Genomic DNA, 20,174 nt, shown 5'->3' with positions numbered 1-20,174 from the left:
ACTCCTGTTAGAAATATCAGCGCACATGAGTCTTTTCTTCAGGAAGAACAAATAACAAGGATTAAATGGCAACATATTGATGCTTACCCTTATCCTATGACTCCTGGATTTTTGACGGAATTTGGCATTCCTGTATACAACACCCCCAGATTTTTGAAGTTTTACAACGTCCACACCAGGCTTGTTCTTTAGTACATTTCTGATCATGCTCCAAAGTTTTTCCTGAGAATTTAAAAGAAATATATGTACTGTCATCGGAGCCTACATATACAACCATTTTGTTAAAACATCAAAATGTATTGCAAACAAGGATGCATTATGCTACCAAGACGAACTTTGTAACAGAGTCAAGCAACAATAGCAAAGAGGGGGGGAAGAGAAGAAATGCTTGCAGAATCCAGTACGGTAAAATCATAATAAGAAAGAAAACTCAAACTAGAGGGATGTACCTGGCCCAGAACTAAGACAACATTGGCATTGAATGTATCAATTGCATGAAGAAGCAACTGCAAGAAAATGAAACTAGAATTTCAAATATATGACATTAAAACAACCATTTCAATAGTAAGTCACCAGCCATCCCTGAAGTGCAAGCAGCCTAAAAATTACCTCGTAGCCTTGACCTTCTATCCATCCCATGGTATTGATCACCATTCCAGAAGCTCGAGATTCAGCATTCCCAGAAAGTTGTCTTTCTACCACTTGAGCAAGCTCCTTCACAAGCACTTTGTATAAATCTACATTATTACTGGATAAAAAATGGATCTTTATGGATTCATGACTTCCACTAAATTAGCAATACAAGAATTTCTCTTATATGTTAGTATCAGATATTAATAAACGATGTGAAATGATAGGTCCATATGAAGATGCTATAAATCAATTACCTAGGAGTTGTGTGCCCATAGAAATAAACAAGAGGAATATCAAGAGGAATTCCTTCAACCGGATCAATAGGCATTTCAATAGGAGTAGCGGCAATGCATCCTGGAATTGTTATAGCTCCTTGTCCAATATCCAAGTCGACGAAAGTAGGTTTCCATCCCTTCTTAGCTGCCCAACTAAGAAGCATTTTCGACAAGGTACTTTTCCCAGAATCTGTTGGTCCCACAACAATCACCCTTGGGCCCTAACCACAAAGAAGCTTATAAGCGACAGACAGAGAGTCAATTAGTAAGGATTACAACAATCCTAGGTAATATGCACCTAAAAATGGACTTGCACTACTACACAGTAGATGCACTTGCGCCAAAAGCTTATCTCAATCATTTCTAAAAATTTACAGAGTTGGCAATTGAGGATCAAACACTTTTGTTCACTAAAGAATGACACTAATTAAAACACATTGAAAAATTTGCACTAATTTTCCCCAACAAAGAAGTGAGCAAGTGTCAATTAGTACCTGAGAATTGGGGTCATCGGGCGGAAAGGGTTTAGCGCGGTGTCTCCGTTCTTCCAGTACGGCGTGCACATTCACATAGCTGATATTTGGAGTCTGAAAAATCAAACATTTGAATCAGACACCATTCACATTCTCATTAGTGACAAATGCATCCGGAGCAAAAAGTAAAAAACCCAAAGTAGATAACAAGCATGTGAAATACCTTATCAGCCGTGTACTCCGTTTCCGTACTGCCCTCCATCTCAATTGTTGCTCCGTTCCAAGTAAAAACCTTCAACAACCAAAACCCACAACAGAAATGCAATTCAAAATCTTTAACAATCAAAACTCACAACCCAAATTCTATTAAAAAGATGTAAACTTGGGAAAAGAACTAGGGGAAGAAGAAGGCTTACAGCAAATTTGAGCCTGGGCGGGAAGGTGAGCCAGAAATCAGGGGGGAGCTCGGTGCCGAAGATCCCAGCGGTGCCGCTGAGCAGGCGGAGCTTGAGAGGGGCGTCGTAGCCGACTTCGATTCTGAGCTCGCTCTCTCGGTCCAGTTTCACCTGCCTTGGTCCGCCGCCGTGCGCCATCTTCTTCTGCCAGCTTGGCTCTCGGTGCTCCAATCAACTGGGATTCCGAGCGGTTTTTAGTGTTCGTTTGGGATTTCATGTTGCGTGAGGAAATCTTAGGGAATAAGGAATGAAGAGATATTTTTGGTATAAAATTATGTAATTGGTATCCTAGTGGTTTTGGGATACTTGTTTCCTAGTTTGTAGGAGATTGTATATGTTTATATATTCCGCTATGTGAGAAGAATAAAGTAGAGAAAAATATTCATCTAAAACCTAGAATTTAACTTGGTATCAAGAGCAGGTTTCGACCTGTCTCGTCTCGAAAAAAAAAAAAAACCCTAGCCGTCAAAACTTTGGTGTTCATCAAATCTTGAACCCAGAAACCACACCACCGTAGCCTTTGGAATCAACAAAGCTACAGAGAAAAAAAAAAAAAAAACAAATATACATAACCTGCACATCTGTCCGTGCAATGGCAGACATCAAAACTGGAGATATAATTCCCATGCAAACTATATCGGTCCAAGGTGAGTCATCCAACGTCAACTCCATTCCGTTTGGGTATCGATTGAGCGACTCGAACTTCAAGGTTTGGTCGAAGATGATGGAGGTTCATGCTTCAGGTCTCGGTAAGCAAGGGTATCTAACGGGAAAAATCCCGGCAGTAGATGAAGATGATCCAGGATATGTGAAGTGGTCAACGGAAGATGCTATTGTGCGTGGGTGGTTGCTCAAAACCATGGAACCCCACCTGCTTGGCCTGTTTATAGACTTGCCCACGGCTAAAGATATCTGGGAGAGTGTCACCCAGATGTTTTATGATGGTTCTGATGAGTCCCAATACTATGAACTCCGGTGCAAGGCTACACGGACGAGACAGGATGGTCGTCAAATTAATTTGTACTTCACTGAATTAAAGAGTGTGTGGCAGGACCTTGACAGACGACGTCCTCTTCGTATGGTGTGTGGAGCAGATTTGAAAACTCGTAAAGAAGAACTCGCAAAAGATAGGGTGTATGATTTTCTTGCGGGATTAGATGGTGTGTTTGACCAAGTTCGGAGTGAGATTCTAAGGATGAAACCTATCCCCGGAATCGAAGAATGCTTCAATTTGGTACGACGTGAATCCCAAAGGCTGGTCACTATGATGGGAACAAAAGCTACAATGACAGCACCTCCTATGGCTATGGCAACTAAGGCACCTGGGTCTCGTCCACCATCTAATGGAAGTTCTCGATCATTCTGAACCCATGAGGATATTGATAAGGACAAACTCCATTGCAATCATTGTAATGGAACAAGACACACTGAAGAGACCTGTTTTGAAATTCATGGGTACCCAGAATGGTACTGGGAAAGGAAGAAGAAGCTAAAGGCACGGGGGAACAAACGGGCTGGACAGGCCCGTATGGCAGCCACTGGATCAGGAGCAGCATCTAATGCAGCAGGGAGCCAAGCTGGGTCCAAGGCCCAACAAGAGAAATCTGATGGGAGCAGGGGGATAGCTGCTGTTGCAGCGAGTCAACTAAGGCCCAGCCCGTCAAGTCCAATAGCTGCAGCCCAGTTTGCGGTGCCAATTTCAGAAGCATCTTCCAAGGAGACAGAAACGGGCTCACTTCTATCCTTAATCAATCAAATTTCAATGGGTGACAACGCAGAAGATTCAGGTAAAATCGGTACTGTTTTAATAACTTCCACCAAGAGAGATACTGGTCGGATAATTGACTCTGGAGCTACATACCATATGACTTACGATGCATCATTATTTTATCACATGACTTCACCATCTAAAGAAGATGTCATTACAGCCAACGGTGATGTTGCTCCTGTAACGGGAGCAGGTTCTATTTCCCTTACTCCATCTTTGTCTATTCACAATGCACTACTTGTTCCAACATTATCTAATCATCTACTTTCTGTTGGTCAAGTTACTGAGCAATTAGATTATGTTGTGTTAATGTTTCCCACATTTTGCCTACTTCAGGATATCCAGACTCGGGCGATAATTGGGCGTGGTACTAAGAGGAGAGGGTTATATTATGTGGATGATGTATCGGCAAGTCACGTAAATCAAGTGCGCAGTGGTCATCCGAACAAGAATAAGACAATTTGGTTATGGCATCGTCGATTAGGGCATGCATCTTTTGGTTATTTGAAAAAATTGCTACCGTCTTTATTTCGTGGTATTTCAGACTCTGATTTTCAGTGTAATGATTGCATTCTTGCAAAAAGTCATCGTACTTCTTATCATTCGAGTTTCAATAAAAGAACAATTCCTTTTGAGCTAGTTCATTCTGATGTGTGGGGGCCTTCTCCAGTAGCCACTAGTCATGGGGTTCGTTGGTTTGTTATCTTTGTGGATGACTGCACCCGAATGACATGGCTTTATACTATGAAGAATAAAAGTGATGTTGGACAAATTTTTAACCAGTTCTACTGCATGGTTAAAAATCAATTCTCTCTACCCCTTAAGGTTCTTAGGTCAGATAATGGTGGGGAATATATCAATACCGAAATTTCTCAATTTTTTCAGGAGCACGGCATTCTTCATGAGACTACTTGTCCACACACTCCACAGCAAAATGGTGTAGCCGAGCGAAAAAATAGACATATTTTGGAAACCACTCGAGCCCTCCTCATTGGTGCTCACGCTCCTCACTCTTATTGGGCGGATGCCGTCAGATACTCCGTTTATCTAATGAACCGCATGCCATCCCGAGTGCATAATTTTCGCACTCCTATGGCAGTTCTTGCTGACCATGTGACATTAGCATCATCTCTTTATTTGTCCCCACGTATCTTTGGTTGTGTGGCATATGTGCATCTCCATAAAAATCAGCGCAGTAAGTTGGATCCATGTGCAGTTCGTTGTATTTTTTTGGGATTTAATAGTCAGCAAAAGGGGTACCGATGTTATCATCCACCAACTAAGCATTTGTACGTCACCATGGATGTTACATTTTCCGAGCAAGAGATGTTTTTTCCCACTGAAAACACTTACTATAATCTTCAGGGGGAGATGAGCACAAATGAAGATTATAGTTTGATTGATCTGCCAACTGTACAGGTGGATGACACCTGCCATAATACCATATGCCAGCCAGCCGAGAGTTCTAGTGGTTTAAGTAGCCGTGAGTGCAGCAGATTTGATGAGCCCAATCTGGGCTTGTGCCGTGAGTCCAACAACCTGTGTAAGCCCAATCTGGGCTTGTGCCGTGAGTCCAGCAACCTATGTGAGCCCAATCTGGGCTTGTCTACTTTGGATTATGTGACAAGTGGGTCTGGGGGCTTAGGGGCCGAAAGCCTTTCTAAGTCCAGCACACAAATTGGACCGAGCAGCAGCACACAAATTGGACCGAGCAGCAGCACACAAATTGGACCGTGTAGTGACAGCTCAAACACTTCAAGAAATAACCCTCCTCTAGTTGTACCCGTCCGTGTCCCCGAGGATATCCATGAGGTAAGCTTATTCCAATCTAATGAAGCTCATAATTTGACTAACATTGAAAGTAATTATGTATTGCCCCCGAGACAAAATCGTGGGAAACCTCCTGACAGGTATTCTCCGGATGGGAAAATTAGATATGCAATTGCAAAGTATGTTTCTACGCATCGACTGTCTTCCAAGTACCAAGCCTTTGTGAATACAATGGATGCTATCAAAATTTCAACAAAAGTGGAAGAAGCTTTGCAAGATCCTAGATGGAAAGAGGCAATGGAGGTAGAAATGAAAGCCCTACAAAAAAATGAAACTTGGGGCGTGGAGTCATTACCACAAGGAAAAAGACCAGTGGGATGCAAAGTGTGTTCACCATAAAACACAAAGCTGATGGAACCATTGATAGATACAAGGCAAGGTTGGTTGCTAAAGGGTACACACAAACTTTTGGGGTAGATTATCAGGAAACATTTGCCCCAGTAGCAAAGATGAATACCATACGAGTTCTTTTGTCTTTAGCTGCAAACTTTGATTGGCCGTTAAAACAATTTGATGTGAAGAATGCTTTTCTACATGGCGACTTGGAGGAAGAAGTATACATGGAACTCCCACCTGGGTATGAAGTTCAGAATAAAGCAGGCAAAGTATGCAGACTACGAAAGGCTCTTTATGGACTCAAACAATCGCCAAGGGCCTGGTTTGGAAGATTCACTGATGCAATGAAGAAATACGGGTACCAACAAGGGAATGCGGATCACACTTTGTTTATCAAACGCAGGGGAGGAAAGGTTACCTTGTTGATAATCTATGTGGATGATATGGTAGTCACAAGTGATGATACAGAGGAAATGGAAAGATTACAGGAGTATCTTCCTTCTGAGTTTGAGATGAAAGATTTAGGGGGTTTGAAGTATTTCTTGGGAATTGAAGTTGCTCGTTCCCGTGGTGGTATTTACTTATCCCAGCGGAAGTATGTTCTGGATCTTTTATCTGAAACTGGGATGTTGGCATGTAAACCCGCAGAGACACCTATAGTTCAGAATCATCATTTGGCTGTCTACCCGGACCAGGTTCCTGCAAACAGGGAAAGATACCAGAGGTTAGTAAGGAGGTTGATTTATTTGTCTCTCACAAGACCAGATATTGCATATGCTATTAGTGTAGTAAGTCAATTTATGCACTCTCCTAGTGAAGATCACATGGCTGCAGTAATGCGAATATTGAGTTATTTGAAAGGTGCACCTGGAAAAGGGTTGATTTTCAGGAAACATGGGCATTTGGAGATAAAAGGGTACACCGATGCTGATTGGGCCGGGAACATTACTGATAGACGCTCTACATCAGGGTACTTTACATTTGTTGCAGGAAATCTTGTGACTTGGATGAGCAAGAAACAGAATGTGGTGGCAAGGTCTACGGTAGAGGCGGAATACCGTGGGATGGCGCATGGGATTTGTGAGCTATTATGGCTAAGGATTCTTCTTACAGAGATTGGGTTCAAGCCACATGGAACGATGTTTTTATATTGTGATAATCAAGCTGCGCGAGAGATAGCTAATAATCCAGTTCAGCATGATCGTACAAAACATGTTGAGGTGGATAGACACTTTATTAAAGAAAAGTTGGATGTTAAGCTAATTGACATTCCATATGTGAGATCCGAAGACCAGCTAGCTGATGTGTTAACGCATGCAGTGACGACAAGAGTGTTTCAGAACTCACTTGACAAGTTGGGCTTAGGAGATATCTACGCACCAACTTGAGGGGGAGTGTTGCGTGAGGAAATCTTAGGGAATAAGGAATGAAGAGATATTTTTGGTATAAAATTATGTAATTGGTATCCTAGTGGTTTTGGGATACTTGTTTCCTAGTTTGTAGGAGATTGTATATGTTTATATATTCCTCTATGTGAGAAGAATAAAGTAGAGAAAAATATTCATCTAAAACCTAGAATTTAACTTTTCAATGAGTAAAAGAGTGTAACAAGACACCGGAGGAACTCCGTTGGGAATTTTAAGAGTGAACACTATTGGGAAGAGATCATTTCGAATTTCTTCCACTAAAGTCACCGAATCTGAATCAAGTAATCTGAATCTTTAAAATTTGATTTAACAGCTAAAAACAAGCTTCTTTAAAAGTATAATAATTTTAGCTATTAGATCAAATTTTAAGAATTCAGATTGATTTGATGGTTTTGATAGAGGAGATGCGGATGATCTCTTCCCAACTCTATTTAATAGGGAGTACTCTTATCCACCAACTAACGTTAAAACAAATGGACAGAGTGAAGATTAGTCCCACACTATGTCTTTTCTATTTAATGCTGCTTAGATACTATTTGTAATTTGCAAAATCTGCAATTCACACCAACATAGTTTGTGGGGAGTGAGATTGAAACATTTACTTTTCTTCTGAGTTAATTTTTAATTCTTGTTCTAAATAAAGTAAAGTTACTTATTGTTATCAATAAAGTAATAATTGTTCCACCCGAGACTTTACTTAGTAACCAGGTCAGTCCTGCTTGATTCTCGCGTCAAACGATAGAGATTTGGCATAGGGCAGGGTGATTTGTTGGTTTCATAGCCTTTTCAGCTCGAATTATTAAGTCTTCATGAGTGTTCTATACCTAGTGCCCTAAAGCCTTATGGTTTGGGAGTTATTGACCTAAATCTTGTTACATGGGTTGGATCGAAAGCTTAAGTGAACTAGCATTGACAACCACCGCCATTATTGGGAAAAAAATGAAAAAAAAAAGAAAAGAAAAAAAGTGTGAAGTTAGTATATATAAAGTATTAAATAAAGAGGACGAAATGTAGGGATTTTAGTCGAATCTCTTTAACTTTGTTGGTACACTTTACACCAAAGAAAGTTCATGAATTCTTTTCTAATTGGTTATAAATAGCTTTGACTTTTTGGTGGGATTAGTTAGAACTGTTGAAAAGATGTTCTGATTTGTAAAGTTTTCTATGGATTGCAACTTGAAATACAATACCAATTGTTTCGAGACAAATCACCAGTATCCCATACTTGTTGCCCCCATGTGTGGCAAATTGAATTTATTCCGAAAGTAGCATGGTCCCTCAACTAAAAATTCATTAACATTAGTCCCTCAACTCATCAAAACGTGCAGTTATGGTCCCTTAACTAAAAATCAATTACCAGTCCCTTAACTTTAATCTAACTAGAGAAATGGTCTCTCAACTTTAACCTAATTGGAGCAATGGTCTCTCAACTATAACTCAATTGTAGCAATGATCATTCCAACATAATTCATTTTGATAAAATTCTAACGAAGTTGACGAAAATGACCATACCTACATGTTTCAATGAGTTGAGGGACCCCAATTGTAGCAATGGTCCTTCCAACATAACTTATTTTGAAAAAATTGTAACGAAGTTGATGAAAAAGACCATAGCTACACATTTTGATGAGTTGAAGGACCAATGGTAATGAATTTTTATTTGAGGGACCATTGCTACAATTTACTTCAAAAAATAAATAACGTTGTTCATGTTTAATAAAATGGGGAACTCCTAATGAAAAGTTGTGCTGCCACATATTTTGTATATATATGTTAGATAACTGCGTTTAGATGATTAGAAGAGTCGATAAGATAAAACGAAAATGTCAGATAGAGAATGTTGGTAGTAGCCTCCTTATTATCATTTATAATTATTTTGGCACACAAAATTGACATTCTTACTGACACACATTCAATACATGAAGGCCTTAGGCCCTCCGATCGAAATGGCTAGACATGATCCCATCTAGAATTATAACCCTGCAAAAAAATTATTTTTAAATAAACAGTGTCAGGCCATACATATATATCATCTCCAACTGAATGGCCTAAACATAGTCCTCTTATAATTTATTAGTTTTAAGTTTATACTTTAAATTTATTGGTTAATTTAGTTAAACTACCGTTAGATGTTTTTAAATCTAGTCGTTGAATTCAAATCAATTATTGCAACTAAGAAGTTAAATCCCAAAAATGCTAAGAGGGGGCTACATTTGGCTAGCCTAATGCCCCTTTGGCCAAATAATGACTTGGTGGGCTTCAACAATTTATATGACACATCCTGATCCGGAATGTCCATTAGGACTCCAAATCGAGTTGTGTTGGCCGACACCTGGAAGGTGACAAAGCCATAAAGTGTAGTGATGTGAAAAATGTGAATAAATTTAAACCTAAAAGTCCCTAAATATAAGAGTGCGTTGGTGAGCGAGAATGAACCCATTTCACATGTGATGACAGAGCATAAGTAAAGTACATTGAGGTAGGTTAAGGATTATACCTTCAAGGGTAGCCACCTATACTGAGATTTGCCAAGAATCCTCGCCGATACAAAAGTTCAGCAACTAACACTTGGAGGGGAGAAAAACAAGGGTGAGTGGGCCCGAAAATAAAGTTTTATGAAAACCTTTCTGGAAACATTGTAACCTCTAGCCGTAAAACATGTATAGTTTCTAGAAAATCATACTACGTATAGGTATGAAATCAAATGCAAATCAACAGTAAATCCAGAAGTATGCCACATCACAATATCTCAACAATAGCATAATAAAAACAGGTGCTCATCAATCTACCCTGGCACACGAGTTCATGCAGATAGTTTCTGACATGAACAAGACTATGTATATGTACGCTCTAGTGCTACAATCACGTGAAAACTAGCAATAATCGCAGTCACCAACGAGTCGGAGTTGCCTAATGAAACCTGTACGACAAGACTAACACCTACTTGGATCCAAGGTGAGTGTGCGGTGCAGAGGTGAACATACACGTGAAAGACTGGTCTTGGCCCCGGGTGCAGCAATGATGAGCAAACTACACATATATATAATCATGCCATAACGATTCAATAATTCTAGTCAACATACTAACATTCATAGTCGTAGTTATAATTATGGCATCAAAGATCAGAAGCATACTTGTGTATCCCGTAAGATGTAGCATATTTCATAAATTACGTCATTTCGCTAATTCTTATAAACTTTAGTCTAATAAAGGTATGCGTAAGAATTTCTTTTTCAAATGCATAAATGGAAACTATCAATCACACACACACACACACTATAAAAAGAAAAGAAAAGAAAAGACCCATTCACCTGAAGTTCGCACTACAACTCCCTAGCACGAATATCGAGGCATCACGAACGATCGTCGCCTAGAACAAATATCAAATCACGTCTCAAAATTCTTATCAATAGAACACATAACTTACATAAAACACATCCCCAAGGACATTCTAAAATGATTTGAAACCCATTGACTAAAAGTCAACCGTTGGTCCAAGGTCGGCGATATGATCTACAACCCTACGTAACTCGATCCGGCAGATCCGCAACTTAGATTTCCAATCTGTAACTTCCCAAAAGTTTCAATAAGCTTCTAGAACAACATCCTAAAGTTTCGAAACGATCCAACTGTCGGATCTCTGCCAATCGCTAAAATTAAGTGGCGGCCGACGTTTAGATTTACAAACTTAGAAAACCTACCCGGGAAGATCCATATGTAGATTCCCAATCCGTCAGTTCCTAACATCCTTAAATATTATGTACTATTACGTATTAAAGTTTGGTGACGATCTAATGGTCAGATCGTCAATTTATATAAGGATCAAGTGGTGGTCTCTATCAAAATTATGTTCAAACGATGAGATTTCATCAATTAGACTTCAGCTATAGAATTGGGGAATCAAATTTAGCCTAGGAAGGTCAGGGGGTGCCACAGCCCACGCGTCGCCGACCGCCTCAACTCGCCAAAAAATTCAACTATTTCCAAAAATTCTCAAATTTTATAGAAATGAAAATCTCAATAAGAAGAGCAAGTTTTATACCTGTGGCCAAATCCAATTTGGCCAGGAAAAGCTCCAATTTCACTCAAACTTATCGGAAACTTTAGAATAGATGAGCTTCGATTCTCCTTCCTCGGTGTTCTGACACCCCTACAACTGGTTGGGTCTTGTTCCTGGGTCCAAGGGAAGTTGATTAAGGGTGGTGGTGGGTGGTGTAACTCGCCGAATCGAAGGAATCACCATCGAGCACTTTCTGTGTTCTGATGAGGTTTTACACAGAATTGGACCTTAAACCTTTCGAATTTGGGTAGAGATGGTAGATGGGAAGTTGTGGAAGAGGTTGCAAGTGTTGGATGGTGGTGGTTCGACGAAAAAAATGGCGAAAATTGGCCGAAATTAGAACCTGGTTGGGTGTGCGGTGCGTGTCGGGCCGACAGAAAGGGAAGGCAAGGGAGCTTCTCTCTCTTCTTGATTGGTCCCTTTCCTTCTCACTAATTTCTAATTGGACACTAAAAAAATTGATTGGTCTCTTTCTTTCTCCTGATTTTATGATTGGTCCCATAACCCATTAACTTATTGGGCTAAATCCAAGCCCTTGATTGGTTCTCGTTCCCACCTAGTGGGAGTCTAATTAATTTATAAACTAAAATTTAAATAAACAATTTCAAACGTCCGTAACTATATTGTTATAACCCGGATTCGCAAATGGATTTCGTCTATGCACTCGTGGCTTCAAGATCTATTCGGAAACATTAATTGTGACTTCAAACGATCAACGAAAGTCAAACATCCTCGCATCTAAGGGCATTTTCGTAAAATCACTCTTAAAATTTATAAAATCGTAAAGTTAGGGACAGGTTATCACATATAGCCCAATCATTGGTTGGAGATGAGTTTTTGAACAAATCGGGTCATTTTTTTACTTTTAGACCTGTAGCCCTCCCTATTGGAGATGACCTTACTATTTATACGAATCTCACATATATTAGATAGTGATTCAATATATGTGTCCAAATAACATAGCCGATAAGAATTTCAAGCAAATATTGAATATTTAGTAATTTATATAACTTATTGTCCATGTGTAATCATGTGGTGGCCATTTAGTGTGACTTGAATCAATTTGAACAAAAGAGCGTGACAATAAGAATCCTTATCCAGAAGAATACAACTTTTCATTATGCTCTAAATTGATGCAAAACTGATATTACAAGTAAGCAACAAGAATAAAATTGACAAATCTAAACTCCTTTTTTTTTTTTTTTTTAAACAGTAACAAATTCCACAAACTCATCAACTATTTGTTGTGACTATTAGGGGTGGGTATAAAACTGTGAAATCGTAAAAGCGAATCAAACCGTGATAAAATAAAGCGTTAAAAATCATGTTGGCAAAAAAAGTCAACATAGGTTCAAGAACCAGACCGAACCGTTTATACCGATTATAGTTTTCATGTGGGTAAAACTGCTTAGAACAACCATGAATGTAAATAATTAACTAAATTTAATAGTTGATACTTGTGTCGCTAAATAAGTAGTGAAAACCAAACTGGTTTCACCTTGTACGACAACATTTCTCAATTAGGTCTTTTACTTGCATGGTTCACCTATTGATATAAGGAACATATTTGAAAGGAAAAAAAAAAAAAAAAAGTCATTTTCTCTCTAGATCTCAAAAGTTGACATCTTGGTTTTGATTTCATATTTTTCTTGGATAGAATGATTTTAAGGTGTTCAGTTACATCCTATTTTTTTCTTTCGCTTTTTCCCGGGCATTTTTTTAAGGGAGTTTTAACAAAAAAATCCGCGATACTGTTCAGTTTAACGAAAAACCACATTTTTACACTAAAAAGTCAATCTTAGTACTATTCACTTTACCCTATATTTTGTCCTTATCATTAAAATTCAAAATTTTCAAGCTCTTTTCATTAGTTTTCCTTTTTTTTTAATGGGAAAATTTGAAATAGGTCCAATTTTATAAGCCACCTTTTGAAATATGTCCAATTTTTAGTGACTTTTGACTTTTGAAATAGGTCCAATTTTTAGTTACTTTGGACCCGTATCAAAAAACCCCTTTTTTAATCTCTTGATAGTCCCTTTTAGGCTAAAATTATTGTATTCACAATGACATTCTTACTGCATAGTGGATTATTTGTATGTGTGAATGTATATTTGTATTATGAATGTACATGTACATTTGAATTGTGTTTCTTTTTTTGTTTGCTTGGTGTCAATGACATTTGCATTTTGATTTGGTATTTGAAAATGTGAGTATGATTCTCTCTTATCCTATTCTCATTTCATTCCCTCGCTCCTCACATTTTGTTTTTTGTCTCTATAAAAATATCAATATAAGATCTTGGCGTGGCTTAATTGTAACCGTTCAAGTAGGAGGAGAGGGATTACGAGAGAGATTATGAGATGAGAGAATCCTCCTTGAAAAAGACATGTTTTGTTTGTAACTTTGTTACTTTGTACAACTATTTTAGAACTCGTATTTGATGCAAGCATGCAAAAATAAAAAGAAAAAAAAAACCCAGTAAACTTTGAATAACATTTTGATTTGGTTTTCAAATGACTCTAGTATTCAAAATCGTAAATTAATTTTAACCGAATTGGAATCAATATAAACTAAAAATTATAATTTTTGTAATAAATTTAAGTAAAACTGCAGCAAACCAAACTATTAATATTTTTCTCGGATTCCGATTAGAGAATGAAACCAGACCACGCCCACCCTAGTGACTATTGGCCAAAAAATAAAAGAGAATGCATTGTATCGAGTGGGGGTGGCCCCTACGGCACATCGGTGGATGTGGATGTGGATGTGAGAAAAATTTGTACACTTTTGGGGTTCTGTGAAACACAAACGTCCATTGGGAGTAAAATTTATCAAACATGTGTGTACCCTTTCCCTTGTCCAAAAAATACAAATGTGAGTACCCTTTCCTTTTGAGTAAGATGCATTCAGCAATTTTGTTGTCATGAAGGAGGCTAAGGCTATCATTACCTTATTCTCTTTGGTTTCTATTTACTTTGGGTGATCGGCACCTCCTCCTATTTGTCTAAGAATCTAAACAAGTTAAAACAAATGGCCTAGGAGGCGAGAAAAAATTACTTACACTGGGTTTGATATCATAAATGAAAGTGTTAAGTTGAAAGTTAAATTGCAAGACATTATTATGTAAAATTTTAAAAGATTTTAGGCGCTAGATAAACGGCAGACTAAAGCCAGCTTCGATGGCGGACTAGAAAAATTTAAATAAATTTATTGAAATACATAAACAGCAAATTAGAGCAACATATAAATTATAAAATATTAAAACATAATAAAAAAAATAAAAAAACAAGCATATAATGTATGTTTATCTAAGTATCTAACAAGTTTTTTACAATTTATTAAAAAATTAAAATGCAAATGAAAATTATCTATTTTCTACTTAAATGAGAACCACCACCTAAACCGGAAACCGGCCTGGATAGACTTCTAGGCGGATGTTTAAACAGGCCTAACCCCTAGTTCTTAATTTTCAGAACAGTAGCTAACTGCTTAGCACCTAAGCGGTGGTAAACAAAGATTTTTAAGACAGTGTTATTAAGTCATTATTTTGAGATACCGGAGGACTGAGCCAGTGTAAATTCTGTTAAGAAAATCAATACTAGATCGCTGTTAATTCCCATATGAGTCCATGATTCCTATTGATGAACTATATAGGAAGCATCCAAATCCAAATGTACTGTCAGATAAACGCATCTAATTGTTTTGCACGTGTCCAAAAAATAATAGATTCTTGGTAGATTTAATTAATCAAGATCCTCGAGGTACAACGCTATAGGAATTAAACCAGAAACTACTAAGTATATAATTATGAACATAATAGTTAGGTTAATAGCCCTAAAACAGAAATTAACAAGTAGCAAAGCAAAATTAGGCTACTAAGCAAACCCCACTTTGCCACAAAATTGCTAACCACACCCCCATCATCTTTTCCTTTTGCATTCTTCAGTTTCCGTACCCAGTCGGCAGCTCACATTTCCCAAACTCTGCACCAACAGAAACAAAGTTTTATATTAGTAAAACAATATAACGATTTTACCAAGAAAAGCAAATATCTATGCTTTTGCTCTTTGTTCACCCCAGGTTAGGAAAATGAACCTTCCCAAATTCCTTCCCAAATTCATTATTCGTATCATTGAAATTTGATCACAAACAAAAACTCACTTCAAAAGTTATAATAACTTCAATCGTTCGATCAAATTTCAATACTACAAATCCATGATTTGATGAGGACCCCTTTCCCCAGAGTTAAGATCAACGTAAACAGTAAGTACAGCACATCCAAACATTGGTCACGTGACCACCATTTGTTGTCCTATGACCTCGAGTGGAGCGCTCAGTGTGCACCACTTTCCAACGTTTCCTGGACCAGAGTCAAGCTTTCACGCGGGACTCTCAAAGGACTAGAGTGTCCCATTCAATCCGGCGCATTTTACCAAAACCACCATAATAACACTAGCATGCGCCGCTATTTTATATTAAATGCAATAACAATTGAGTGGGATGTAATATGTTACGTACTGGGTGGTTGAGAGACAACATAGGCCGCCCCGCCAAAATAGCACGTGCCGACTCCACGTGCCTTCTTTTGGTAGTAACTGTTGAAAGCGTATGAGGCGTGGGCCTCCAGGGTGTTAGGATCATAACACGCGGACCCCGGCTGGATCTGATGGCAGTCCGCCCCGCCCTCACCGCAAGCGTAGTCTAGTCCCGCCTGCAGCTTCTCCTTCCCGGTCTCCCCATTCGCCACGCACCACGTGTTCCCGGTCAAGCTCTTCGACATGTCCCCTCCCCCGTTGACCGGAGCAGTCACATGCTGGTTTCCGGATACCGGCGACCGGCGGTCGTGGTAGTTCTTTAGTCCTTCGACGGTAAACGGTATGTCGTACACCTTCCGCTCGTTGGGGAAGAAGAGCCCGTAGTTTCTCTCTGATGTGGGACCGAATTTCTTGTCCTCGTTGAATAGAGCGAAGAGATATACGGTCAGATCTGCTTTCGGCCTCAAGGGGGTCCCCCCGCCGGTCAATATCCGACGGACGAGGTTGCCGTTGTAGGCGGCTGCGTTCTCCACACTCGCGCCTACTTCAACCGAGTCACCTTTGGACGGCCACCCCGTTTCCGACACAACCATGTTGAGGTCGTCGTACTTCAACGCCGACATGGCGGCGAAAACAGCGTCGATCTGGGCGTCGAAGAGGTTGAAGTAACGGAGGCCGTTGCCAGCGTCGACGACTCCAGGGTTTTCACGGAAGAGGGCATAGTCCAAGGGGATGACGTCAGAGTTTGACTCGTAAGCGAAGTAGGGGTAGCAGTTGACCATGAGATAGGACCCGGTTTGACGAAGGAACTCTAGCATGGGCTTGAAAACGGGTTCAACGAGTTCAGGTCGGAATGAGCCGGCGGAAGATGGGTAGGAGTTTTGCAGGGCGCTGAGGGCAATGGGGGAGGAGACCTTGATGGAGGACTCGAGCTTGAAGTGGACGAGGGCGGTGTGGATGTTTTTCATAGCGGAGATGAGGAACTTGGTGGTGTTGTGGGTGTCAACGAAGACCTCATTGCCGACGCCGATAGCTTCAATCTGGGTGTTGGGGTGGTAAGCGACAACGTTTCGCTGGACCCAGTTGGTAGCGAAAGACTGAGACTTGGCGGCGGAGGAGAGGAGCTCGTTGGGCAGGTCGACGGTGACCTTGATGTCGGATCCAGCTAGGGCACGGAGCACGGCCGGGTCGGAGTCGAAGACCTTGACCCGCTCCAAGCCTTGTGACTTCAGAAGCTGCACCACCTTGTACGCCGACGGCAGGTTGTCGGCTATTCTACCATAGTTCACTCCGACCGAGGCCGCATCTGCAAAACGCATCACAAAACAACAACATATCAGAATCCAAAACACCATTACAAGATACAGAGAGGGAGAACATTGTAAATTTGCTAAGCATTTTACCAGCTAGAGATGAAAAGACAGAAAGGAGGAGCAGGACGGCGACGACATGGCGTTCCATGCTCTGGTTCTTGGAGAAGCAGAGCATTGTGAAAGGTGGAGAGCTTCTTCTTTTTTCCTCTTCTGGCTTATCTTTGTAATTTTGTACGGCAGAGGGAGTGAGTGACAGTGAGGAGGGGGGGGGGGTGGTTTTATGACTTTGGCGAAATAACGTGGGGATCGAGATGGCGGGACCCACGTGTTTGACGCAACGGCCCAATCGACTATCTTCTCCTCCACTTGGGCTTTGGGCCCTACGTGGTGGGTGCACCCCCTCACGTTGTCCCACAAAGTCGACCGTTTAAAGCTTCACCTACATGGATTAATTCTGCACATGCAGATAATAAATTGCGTTCTACGAGGTATTGTTTGGTATGTGGAATGGGATAAAACAGAATGAGATAAGGCGTTTCGTCCCACGTTTGGTGCGGCTAAAACGGATGGACGAGCTGTTCCACGGGATGAGTTTTAGGTGAATTTTCGTTCCACCTCACCTCCCTGGAACGACTCGTTCCACATCCATGGAACACAAAACTATAACCTCTCTGTCTCCTTCTTCTTCCTCTTTGTTTCCATCCAAAGGCATCTTTGCTCCTGCTCCGTTCCGTTCCATCCTATCCCGTCTTATCCCGTCCCATCCCGTTCCGACTCGTCCCGTCTGCATACCAAACGATACCCTAATGCACGTAATATGCTCCTAGGGTTCGTCAAATTTTGTTTATTTTTTGTTGTTAAATAATTGGTTGTTTTGGTTTCATTTGGGAACCAAATCCCTTCCAGACTCAAATGAACTGAGTTCGAGAATCAAATAATTTAGACTATTAAAATTTAATTAAACGATTACAATTATTATAATTTTTAAAAGGTTCATATTTATAACTGTGGAATCAAATTTTAATGTTTCAGATCATTTAATGAGTAAACTCAATTTCTTTGAGTCTAAGGGATCTGGTTCCTTTGATTTGCAAACTCAATTTCTTTGAGTCTAAGGGATCTGGTTCCTTTGATTTGCCCCACTTATGACCTACCCTGTCAAATGAGCTGGAATCTTGGAACGGGAACATTACTTACATAAAAAGGTCATGTCGTGACAGTGGATTTGAATAAAATTGAGACGTTGAGACAACATTTTTACCATTTTTAAATTAAACTTACATCTAAACAAAGACGTTGAGACGACAAATTTACATAAAGCATGAATCCTGGTGTGACAATTAAAGAAAAATTATGTTGCAACGCATAACGGCACTAATGAACAGGTTAACATAGGATGCTATGGGGTCCATGGGGATTTAGAGGAATCAACGTTTGGGGGAATAATGTATTAATAAATAGAAGAGATGAGGTCATGATGTTTTCCGAACGTTGGCTTCTACCTGCTACTAGCAAAAAGAGCAGTCCTTCCTTAACGGGAAAGGGCAGCAACAAGCCAACCACTGGTTCAACACTTTTATGATCATAGATTTATGCCGTTACTTATTAGCAATGATTTTTTTTGTCATTGAGAGGTGTTATAATTAGGCAACTGTTCTTAGCCAAATTCATTACATAAAAGTTTATTTGTTAGCAACGTCCCGCAGCTAAAATATGACATGTTCGAAATTGTTTGGCAATCATTTTGGTGCGCAATCAAGGACATTCTCTCAGTGATGGAGCCATTAAGGGACTAGATCACAGGCTTATCCTGTCTTTTTTTCTTCTTTCTGCTGTAAGATATGTTGTTGCAGCATATCAGTCAAATATCTTTTAATTTAAGTGTGTTCTCAATTCAAACTCTTTTTTATTTTAAACCAGGTCTCATTTTTCTCCTCTCCTTCTAATTCCGATGCAATATTCACTTCCGCTCCTTATTCTATCAACTTTTCCTTTAACTCATATTTATAAAAATAATTCTTGCTTACTTTGCACATCATGTTTAAGTTTCTGGGTTTTGTGCAATGTTTTTAATTCTCTTTATTGAATTTAAGGTCTTTCAATTGTTATATAAATGGTAAAATGAATAGTAACAGGATTGACTTTTTAATGTAAAAATATGATTTTTCGTTAAAGTAAACAGTACCGATAATTTTTCGTTAAAGTTCCCATTAATCAAATCTTTCATGTTCTAAGTTTAAATTTACCTATATACTTGAGAAGCTCTCCCACATATAAATTTTTGAATCCGCTTCTGCATGCATTCTCGATTGCTAAATATGCAGACAGGAGATGGACAAGCAATCTCGCCTTTAGATTGACCAATTGAAATCATTTCATATTGCACACTCCCTTTCCCCCTCCCCCCTTAATATCCATTAAATCATATCAAAGGAAAAAGAGCAGCCTATAGAAGTTGCTTTTCCGCCTTCCCTCCCCTGGCCATATCTTAAAAGCCCATTTTGTTCGTCCACGATATTGACAAAGCACATGCATGTTTTTACTTGTTTTTGTTTCAAACACATACATATTTTCCCATGTCCGCATCATTGATGGATGCCCAACCCGCACTCTGGTTTTCTGAGTTTCAGCATAGTGTTCTATTTTTTAAATCCTTAAGTAAAACGACACTGTCTTATTTAGTGATTTAGAAAGAAAAAAAATGAAAACTAATAAAAATGGTTTGAAATTTTTGAGTTTTAATGATAAGGACAAAATAAAGGGTAAAGTGAATAGTACCAAGATTGACTTTTTAGTATAAAAATATAATTAGTAAACAGTACCTTTTCGTTAAAACTCCCTTCAAAAAAAAGTAAGTGGGACGATGTCGTTTGAGTGTTTAACCCATTACGTCTTCACCCCGTTCCCCTATTTCCAAAACAAATCAGAGCACATAATAGCCCCAATTTCACTTCCCCTCCTCCCAACCCCGAACACTCAAAGGTTCGTTCTTCTCCAATTCAATTCGTTTTTGCACAAATGTTTGTTTGGGTACTTGAATTTTGTGTTTCATGTGAGATTTTGGATTGA

At 39.4% G+C, this 20,174-nt stretch overlaps 3 protein-coding genes across 3 annotated transcripts; 1 reads left to right on the top strand and 2 right to left on the bottom strand.

Moving 5' to 3' along the window:
- On the bottom strand, positions 1 to 2,204 carry LOC137740428 (protein CLP1 homolog; the record flags this gene model as incomplete). Its single annotated transcript, XM_068480301.1, has 7 exons — positions 1,798 to 2,204; positions 1,605 to 1,673; positions 1,403 to 1,495; positions 888 to 1,129; positions 610 to 748; positions 450 to 506; positions 1 to 261 (listed from the first exon to the last, which is right to left on the bottom strand). Coding segments are annotated over exons 1-7 (1,038 nt in total), but the record flags the coding sequence as incomplete, so codon positions are not given.
- Positions 2,205 to 2,428: 224 nt separating this feature from the next.
- Positions 2,429 to 3,202, top strand: LOC137740427 (uncharacterized). The gene has a single exon (XM_068480300.1). The coding sequence runs from the start codon at positions 2,429 to 2,431 to the stop codon at positions 3,200 to 3,202; it is 774 nt and encodes a 257-aa protein (XP_068336401.1).
- An 11,769-nt stretch (positions 3,203 to 14,971) lies between these two features.
- Positions 14,972 to 17,369, bottom strand: LOC137739162 (glucan endo-1,3-beta-glucosidase 12-like). The gene is made up of 3 exons (XM_068478677.1): positions 17,196 to 17,369; positions 15,776 to 17,098; positions 14,972 to 15,240 (listed from the first exon to the last, which is right to left on the bottom strand). Exons 1-3 carry the CDS (start codon positions 17,278 to 17,280, stop codon positions 15,200 to 15,202), a joined length of 1,449 nt encoding a protein of 482 aa, XP_068334778.1. The 5' UTR covers positions 17,281 to 17,369; the 3' UTR covers positions 14,972 to 15,199.
- Between the last annotated feature and the right edge of the window lie 2,805 nt (positions 17,370 to 20,174).

The sequence above is a fragment of the Pyrus communis genome, chromosome 7 (genome assembly GCF_963583255.1).
Source record: "Pyrus communis chromosome 7, drPyrComm1.1, whole genome shotgun sequence".
NCBI classification, from domain to species: Eukaryota; Viridiplantae; Streptophyta; class Magnoliopsida; order Rosales; family Rosaceae; genus Pyrus; species Pyrus communis.
Note: the sequence above shows the minus strand (reverse complement) of the source record. Positions and strands in the feature narration are given on the sequence as shown.

What these genes read in the sequence shown, in the direction of transcription:
- LOC137740427 (XM_068480300.1), top strand. Translation starts at nt 2,429, where the DNA reads ATGGCAGACATCAAAACTGGAGATATAATTCCCATGCAAACTATATCG.
- LOC137739162 (XM_068478677.1), bottom strand. Translation starts at nt 17,280, where the DNA reads ATGCTCTGCTTCTCCAAGAACCAGAGCATGGAACGCCATGTCGTCGCC. An exon ending in TGTCTTTTCATCTCTAGCTG is followed by an intron (nt 17,099 to 17,195) that starts GTAAAATGCTTA and finishes TGCGTTTTGCAG; the next exon opens with ATGCGGCCTCGGTCGGAGTG. An exon ending in TGTTGTCTCTCAACCACCCA is followed by an intron (nt 15,241 to 15,775) that starts GTACGTAACATA and finishes CTGTTGGTGCAG; the next exon opens with AGTTTGGGAAATGTGAGCTG.